Source organism: Morus notabilis, unplaced genomic scaffold, assembly GCF_000414095.1.
Source record: "Morus notabilis unplaced genomic scaffold, ASM41409v2 Scaffold789, whole genome shotgun sequence".
Lineage (NCBI taxonomy): Eukaryota > Viridiplantae > Streptophyta > Magnoliopsida > Rosales > Moraceae > Morus > Morus notabilis.
Genome location: NW_010364361.1, coordinates 880,141 through 888,781, shown reverse-complemented (window position 1 = coordinate 888,781; position 8,641 = coordinate 880,141). Strand labels below are relative to the sequence as shown.

The window sequence follows — 8,641 nt, the reverse complement described above, 5'->3', positions numbered from 1 at the left end:
AGACATGCATAAAGAAAGCTTCCATCATCACAAACATTCGTGGTCTGCTGTTCAACTTGACAAGAACTTTTTCTTTTTTCAAGAAAAAACAGAAAATGAACAAAGTCAGGGAAAGTGGATAAAGCAATCAATCCAATGTTTCAGCAAAAGAAAAAAATTTCAACAGGAAATTATATATGCCTCACGTGGATTGAATGATTCCCCATGCGTAAAGTTTAACAAAATGCAAAATCTTGTCCCGGCATCTTTGCATTCCAGAACCACTCAACACCAAAAATATATTCTTTCTTTTCTTTTCTTTTCTTCTTCAGATAGAATTGAGCACTAAAGAGAAGAATTATGACAAGAAAAAAGATTTTCTTATTTTACTCTCGTTACTTTCTAGCACTGTGTAATTAATTAGTGCTGCAACAGGTGCATGATTGGGTTATAAAACTGCAGAAACTGCAATATTGCTCAGTAAAGTATAGGAAAACTCTAAAGCCCCTTCTTTCTGTTTTTGGATAATTATTAGCTGGTGAATATGAAACCAAGGAACTTGAAATATTGTGCAAGAAAGAGCCACTTACTTTTGGTTCTTGCTCTATTTTTCTTTCAACACCACTTCCATTTATCACTTGTTGAGGCCAAACGTAGTGTGAGTGTATAACCTCATATATGTAAAGATATGTACATATACATACACACACACATATATATATATGTATGTATTTATGCAAGTTTCTGTCTCTTTGTTTCGACATAGATATTAAGAAATGAATATGTTTGTAGGTTCACATTGTGTACTTGGGAGGGAAGAAGTATGATAATCCAGAAACTACAAAAAAATCCCACCACATATTGCTATCAAACTTGTTAGGCAGGTACTAGTTTGCTTTTATTATTTATTTTTTTACCCTACTTATTCCTGTGATTTTCATGCAGGGGTTATAATTAGCAAAGGAATCATATTTCTTCTTCTTGATCTTTTTGTGTTTGTAAAATGAAGCAAAGAAGTTGCGAGGAGGTCTATTGTCTACAGCTATAGACACGGTTTTTCGGGTTTTGCTGCGAGATTAACAGAAGCTGAGGCAGAAGCTATTGCTGGTATATTGTAATTTGACAGACACTAATTACAAAACTTGAGCTATACATGATTTTGGCACTACTAATATTGGAAAAATTGCAGAGTTTCCTGAAGTTGTCCAAGTGATTCCGAACCGAATTTACAAGCTCCATACGACCAGAAGCTGGGACTTCATTGGAATTCATCATCATTCTCCGAAAAATGCCTTGACAAAGAACATGGGTAAAGGAACTATCATTGGTGTAATAGACTCAGGTAATACTTTTTCTTTGCCTTTTGTGATAAACATATCACTATCTGGAGTGTGTTCTATGAATCAAACTGATTGAAATCTCTGCAGGTGTTTGGCCAGAGTCCGAAAGCTTTAACGACGAGGGGATGCCTCCAACCCCGTCTCAGTGGAGAGGAATCTGTCAGCAGGGGGAGCAGTTCAACTCCACAAACTGCAACAAGAAAATCATCGGTGCTCGCTGGTTTGTAAAAGGATTGATGGAAGAGATTAAAAGGCCTATAAACATAACAGAAGCTGGGGAATTTCTATCTCCAAGAGATGGAAACGGCCACGGCACTCACACAGCTTCAACTGCAGGCGGCTATTTTGTGAAGCAGGCGAGCTATAGCGGCCTGGCTGCAGGCCTAGCCAGAGGAGGAGCCCCGCTCGCTCACTTGGCTATCTACAAGGCCTGCTGGGGCGTCGGAGGCTGCACAAACGCCGACCTCCTGAAAGCATTCGACAAAGCCATACACGATGGAGTGGACGTCCTATCTGTCTCCATTGGCAATGAGGTTCCTTTGTTCTCCTACGTTGATCACCGTGATGCAATCGCAATTGGGTCCTTCCATGCGACCGCAAAGGGGATTACGGTTGTTTCTTCTGCCGGAAACAATGGCCCCACCTCACAAACCGTTTCGAACACTGCACCATGGCTCATCACTGTAGCAGCCACCACAATAGACCGAGCTTTTCCAACAGCCATTACACTTGGAAACAACAATACTCTCTGGGTAAATTCATCCATCAATTTTGAGTACATCCCAACTAAGTTTATTCCAATAACTTTTGTATAACTTTTGCTTTGTTGCAGGGCCAATCTCTTGATACTGGAAGCCACAACCATGTATTCGCCAGCATTACTTACTCCGAGCGCATATCTGTGAACTCCATTGATGCTTCCTCGTAAGATATCTCTTTCTTTTCAAGATTGAAATATTTTAGAGTGCATTTTGTAGGTTGCATTAGCCTAAGCTACATTAAAGCATAGTAGACTTTAATACGAAATTCAAAATCAATACATTAGGAGTTTAGATCTATTGTCCTGTTTTAATATCTTATTAATCGTCTTCTAATATTATTTTAACAACTCATTTAATTACTTAGTAATTTTAGTATTTTGTATTTATTATATGGCCAAATTTTTAAATCTATATGATATGGCAAAAAAATTTTAAATAAATAGTCAATTAGACAAAAAATTCGAGACAACGTATCTGAACTCATATAATACGTATAATTTTTTTTTAAGACTCAAATATTCTTTTTCTTTTCTTCTTTGTTCTCTCTCACTTATATTTGTTACAATGTTGATGCCTTTCAAGCAAGGATTGTGAGTATGGATCTCTTAATGAGACATTAGCAGCAGGGAAAATAGTGGTCTGTTTCTCAAACATAGATGATCAGCAGGACATAGCTTCAGCAGCAAATGCTGTGAAGGAAGCAGGAGGGGTTGGCCTCATATTTGCACAGTTTCACAATGATGGACTTCAATCTTGTGATATTCCATGTGTTAAAGTGGACTATGAAGTGGGGACACAAATACTTTCCTACATAAGAAGAGCAAGGTAATTAGGAAGTAAATAAGACTACCCTGTGACTAAAGAAAACTGTTCGAGAACACCACTGGTGCTAAACACCGTCACAAATAGAAGTTGAGTCCTACTTATAAACTGCATATTATATGACTCACCTTTTATTTGTGGATCGCGTTCAGCGCCACCGATGTTTTATGGCAATTTTGTAGCCAAAATACACTTTTACACTAACCTTTTTCTTAATTATTTTTAATTTTTATGAAGGTCTCCAACTGCAAAGTTGAGTCCTCCAACAACTGTTATAGGCAAATGGATGTCCCCACGAGTTGCAACTTTCTCATCCAGAGGACCTAGTTCCCTGACCCCAGCAGTTCTAAAGGTAAAGCCAGGAAGCTAAAAATTCGAATCTACAGGCAGGGATTATTATTTCACTTTACTCACTGTTTGTCTTACTTAAGTGTGCTTTAACAACTGTTGTTTTACTCTGAAAAGGTGGGTTCTACATAAAATAAAGGGTTATGGACTACTATTGCAAATAGTTATTGAATTTAATAAAATGCGGCGAAGTACCCTCAAATTCATCATTCAAAATTTTTAGTCTCTCCAAGTTTTGACCACCGTCGTTGATTTAGAAACACTCTGTAATATTGTATTAAATTCTAAGATTAATTTATTAAAATTAAAAGTTAAAGTGTAACCTATATTCAAATTATGAACAAGTTTAGAAAGAAAAAAAGAATTCTAAATTCTCTTAAATAAAATATATTACAAATTGACAATATTCTCTTCTCTATACCAACTTCGCCATTGTCTTAATTTCATGTTCTCTTGGTATTTACCTCTTTTTCCGATGGATGTAGCCTGACGTGGCAGCCCCAGGAGTGGACATATTAGCTGCATTTCCACCATCAGACACAAAAAACCCAAGAAAAGGTTGTTACACACTGTTATCAGGAACTTCAATGGCGTGTCCCCACGTGGCAGGAATAACAGCTCTCATCAAATCTGTTCACCCGGATTGGTCTCCTGCAGCCATAAGATCGGCTCTTGCCACCACTGGTGAGTCAAAAATCCATTGGTGATTTTCTCAATCATTATAAGAGTTAGCAATGTGAAGTGTAGATTGAGCAAGTCCAAATATAAACAGTAATAATATTGTTTGCAATGGTTCTTTAAATTGAATAGTTATAATCACTTCAACAGGATACATATTGTCATTAAAATTATTCTATCCTCTTAAGAGAATTAGAAATTTGAGATAGAATTGTTTTCAACCGAGATATTAACTTTAATCACATTCTATCAGTTTTGCATACTTATAATGATAATTATTTTCAAATCTAACATCGAGAAACATGAACCTACTTGAGTCGAGAAACATGAACCTACTTGATAATTTTACTTTCTTATAATGATAATCATTTTCAAAAAAAAAAAAAAATGCTAACAAAGTAAAAGTGCAGCTTCCCAAACCGGAACAGATGGAACATTCATATCAGCGGAGGGCCCAAACCGCAAAACCGCCGACCCATTTGACATCGGAGGCGGGCACGTCAAGCCCAGCAGAGCAATGGATCCAGGCCTCATTTACAACATCACCACAGATGACTACATCCAATACCTTTGCTCCTTGGGCTACAGAATCCAATCCATCGCTCGTTTGACCGACACACAGATCACCTGCTCCCCCAGAAAACGACCTGTCGTATCAAATCTCAACCTCCCTTCTATTACAATCCCAAACCTCAAAACGACAACATCAGTGACCGTGACAAGAACGGTGACCAACGTGGGAGATTCTGATTCGGTGTACAGTGCCCTTGTGCGAGCCCCATCTGGGGTGGAAATGCGCGTTGAGCCACAAGTTTTGGACTTCAATAATACGACGACACGGGTTCTGTCGTTTAAGGTTACCTTCTCCTCGGGTCAAAGAGTGCATGGGGATTACAAGTTTGGGAGCTTAACGTGGACAGATGGTAAGCATCGTGTGAGGAGTCCTGTGGCCGTACGTGTCATTAGATTTGAGTCGTATGCAGATGTATGAGATATGGTGAACGTATTTTTGTGGTATATATAGAGTGTGTATTTTTTTAATTTAGAGTTTGTGTATTAATTCTCCTTAGGTATGAGAAAAAAAATACAAATAAAAACTACGTACGACATGATTTGCTGTTTAGAGATGTAATCACGATCACGTTCAAGAAATGGAATAAAAATATTTAAAGCTTTGTCTTTGTTAACTTTTTCTTTTTATTTATATATTGTGGTTTACAATAACAGTGGGTTTTACCTTAATTTGGTGGCGTGTTTGTCATGTTTTTATAGCGTTATGTTGTGTTTCTAATATATATACTAGGCTTGTTTCTTAGCAGCATTTTGAGTGTCTTTCAGATTTTTCAATCAATTGTGAAGATTTTATTAAAGAGTTATATGTGTGCTTGATTATTTGTGTAACTATTTGGGTATTTGTTTTTGAAATTTGGTCTAAGTCTACTTTTTTGAGCGTTTCATTTTAGTTTATTGGTGGAATTAATGCCATATTCACTTTATTGATTCGAGTTTAGAATTTGAATTTTGTTACAGTAAAAGCTCTAAAAAATAGTTACATCTAACTTTTTAACTAAACTAAAAAGCTCTCATATAAAGTCACATCTTAACTCAAATTAAAAACTCGAATCAACGAACTAAACGGACCTTAACTACCTATAAAGATTGTGATTTCTTGTACTTTGGAGGCCATAGGAATCATCATTGGTGTTGTGTATTTCCTTAATTCAAAACATATTCCCCTTTAAAAAAAAAAAGTGACAAGCACCTAATATCAACAGGGAGGGGTAGATGAGTGATGAGCACCTAAATATGATTAGAGTGGTTTTGTTGGCACACTCATCTCAACTCTCTACACGTCCATCCTATATACACACCACATATAACTCCAAAAAGATTAGTTTTAGGATTAACGTCGCATATGCTCTCCCAATTTTAAAGTTAATTCCACGTTGCCTATCGAACTATAAAAATTTCGCACTTTATATTTATCTTTTGAATTTGTCTCATTTAACGACTTATGGTAAAATCTCCATTTAAAACTCATAAAAAAAGAGACCTGGTTCACTTTAACTCTTTTTATTAGAATTTATATTGAAAACAAATAGAAAAAGATCACTTGACCTCATTTAACTTTTTTTTTCTATATGTTTTTAACATAAGTTCTAATAAGAAGGGTTAAGTGGGACTAATATATAAAACTCACAGAGTAGAGTAGAAGTTTTAAAATTTATAGAGTTAAATGAAAATCACTTTAAAGTACTCATAAATGATTCCTATTATGCAAACTGCAAATGAATAGAGTAGAATGAAAACCAAAAATATTCTTTCTTTTTAAGAAATGAGATAAATAACTTTTTAGAATGCACGAATCTAAATTTTTATCTCTTGATTAATATTTTTTTAATTAAATAATTATATCAATTAAAAGAATATTAATAAAAAATAAAAGTTAAAAATCAAGATCAATGCACTTTTAAGAGTGACTTTTAGTAATTATTTAAAAGAAAAGAACAAAGTGAAAGGATTTTTCTATGATTGACACTTCAAATTTGTAGGATATCATACGGATGGATTGCAGTTTCCATTAGATGCAAGGATGGCTTAAAAAATCAAAATTAAAAAAAAAAAAAAAAAAAAAAAAAAAAAAAGGTATTTTGCCTTTTCAAAAAAAAAAAAAAAAGAAATATGGAAAAAGAAGCCAAAGGAATTTTCTATTATTGACCCGTGAAAAAAAGTAAAATTATTATGTTGTCGGGTTCGAACTCAAATACCATAATTTAAGACTCATTTATTTATTGCGTTAAAATTCATAATTTTAATTTTATCATAATATTTTTTTCTTATAAAAAATTTAAAATTTAAATATTAAAATAAAAAATCATTAATTTAAACGAATTAACCATGCTCTTACTATTAACCAAAGTACTAGAGTAAATTTTGACAACAAAGGTGAGCTTTGAAAATATATATCATAAAATACAGAGGAATAGAATATCACCAAGCCGACACGCGCTATTACCTGTAATCTCATTTATATTAAAATGATAATATAAATATTACAAGAGAATGTGAACGATTTTGTAATACATGACATAACCTTTGATTGAGATTAGTTTCACTAACACAATCTAATAATGCTTAATATGTGTTAGAGGCTTGATTTTTAAATGTATCTTGACATACTAAGAATGAGTTTTTTACTGTAGTAAAACTCAAATTAGTAAAATAAACGAAGTCTCAATAAGTAAGAGTCGAGACAAAAAAAGAATAAGACTTTTTTGGTTTTTAATTTTTTTTTCTTGAAAAGTTTTGGGTTTTAAATTCTGTTTTATTTTTTTAATATTAAATTATGTTTATAAGATTTTAATTAGACTTTAATAAATTTAATTAACTTTTTAATGACACATCATGTCAGCAAACTGTTAAAATTATACATAAAAATTAGCAGATATGGCGTTTTGAATCGCTTTATATGAATGAGATGGTGTTTTGTACTGTTTTAAAAAATTAAGAGCAATTTAAAATAAGATACATAATTTATAAATATTTATGAAAATAATTCAAAAAAAAAAAAAATACAACCACATATGTATTCATATCAACGGAAAAGCACCGCGGATCCTCCTTACGTTCTCATCCTTGATTTTATCCGTCCGATGCACTAGTATCAACGGTGGATCCCAACTTACCTCCTCACGCGGATCGACCATGTTAACCATCGATAAAAATCCATCCAACGGCCAATACGAAAAAATGGCAAAAACCGGCTCCATTCCCAACACCGCGCCTTTGTTAAAAGCAAAAACAAACCAAAGAGAACGAAAAGTCACGCCTATATAAACCGAATCCCGTTCCTTGAATTCTCCATCCAACGTCCAAAACACTTGTTTGGTCGCCGAGAAAGTCTCCGCGAAAAAGAAAGAAGTGATGTCGGGAAGAGGAAAGGGAGGGAAAGGGCTGGGAAAGGGCGGAGCCAAGAGGCACAGGAAGGTCCTGAGAGACAACATCCAGGGCATCACGAAGCCTGCAATTCGCAGGCTCGCTCGCAGAGGAGGCGTGAAGCGAATCAGCGGTCTAATCTACGAGGAAACCAGAGGAGTTCTGAAGATTTTCCTGGAAAATGTCATCCGCGACGCCGTCACTTACACGGAGCACGCCAGGAGGAAGACCGTGACCGCCATGGACGTCGTTTATGCTCTGAAAAGGCAGGGCCGTACTCTCTACGGCTTCGGCGGTTAAGCACCCAAATCTGTACAAGTTAGGGTTTTTTAGGTCTATGCTTATTCTTCCTCTTTTGTACTCTCTGGTTCATGGATTATGAAATTTGGAGTTCTGTGTATCTGATGTGATTCGTACTTGTTTGCAATTTATGGATTGAATCGTACAAGAAGATGGAATTGTTAGATCTAGTGTTTTTTCGTTGTCTAAAGAAAATGCAGATGATATTTGAATATTAGCTTTATGTTGTTTTGGTAAAATTCTGTTTGGTTTTTGTTTCGTTTGATTCTGATGTGGTTTATTTTCAACCAAAAAGAAATCGTTCAAGACGATGAAAAATTTAGACCAAGATTTGAATCCAACTTTTCAATTTTCTTGCTCAAAATTTGGAGGCTAGAGTGGGATTTCTACCAAACAGATTAAGTAATAACACAATGACAAATCTTTATCTTTCTGGGATTTTAATTTCAGCTGTATGTATTAAGAAAGTGAGCCAAT

The 8,641-nt window shown here is 34.9% G+C and overlaps 2 protein-coding genes across 2 annotated transcripts; both read left to right on the top strand.

Moving 5' to 3' along the window:
• Positions 1 to 269: 269 nt before the first annotated feature.
• LOC21406861 (subtilisin-like protease SBT3.9) lies at positions 270 to 5,031 on the top strand. The gene is made up of 10 exons (XM_010106609.2): positions 270 to 637; positions 772 to 863; positions 989 to 1,086; positions 1,169 to 1,321; positions 1,407 to 2,071; positions 2,152 to 2,243; positions 2,663 to 2,905; positions 3,140 to 3,254; positions 3,736 to 3,934; positions 4,339 to 5,031. Exons 1-10 carry the CDS (start codon positions 524 to 526, stop codon positions 4,917 to 4,919), a joined length of 2,352 nt encoding a protein of 783 aa, XP_010104911.1. The 5' UTR covers positions 270 to 523; the 3' UTR covers positions 4,920 to 5,031.
• Positions 5,032 to 7,760: 2,729 nt separating this feature from the next.
• On the top strand, positions 7,761 to 8,403 carry LOC21406860 (histone H4). The gene has a single exon (XM_010106608.2). It carries the CDS (start codon positions 7,853 to 7,855, stop codon positions 8,162 to 8,164), a length of 312 nt encoding a protein of 103 aa, XP_010104910.1. The 5' UTR covers positions 7,761 to 7,852; the 3' UTR covers positions 8,165 to 8,403.
• The last annotated feature ends 238 nt before the right edge of the window (positions 8,404 to 8,641 follow it).

What these genes read in the sequence shown, in the direction of transcription:
- LOC21406860 (XM_010106608.2), top strand. Translation starts at nt 7,853, where the DNA reads ATGTCGGGAAGAGGAAAGGGAGGGAAAGGGCTGGGAAAGGGCGGAGCC.
- LOC21406861 (XM_010106609.2), top strand. Translation starts at nt 524, where the DNA reads ATGAAACCAAGGAACTTGAAATATTGTGCAAGAAAGAGCCACTTACTT. An exon ending in TTGTTGAGGCCAAACGTAGT is followed by an intron (nt 638 to 771) that starts GTGAGTGTATAA and finishes ATATGTTTGTAG; the next exon opens with GTTCACATTGTGTACTTGGG. An exon ending in GAAACAACAATACTCTCTGG is followed by an intron (nt 2,072 to 2,151) that starts GTAAATTCATCC and finishes GCTTTGTTGCAG; the next exon opens with GGCCAATCTCTTGATACTGG.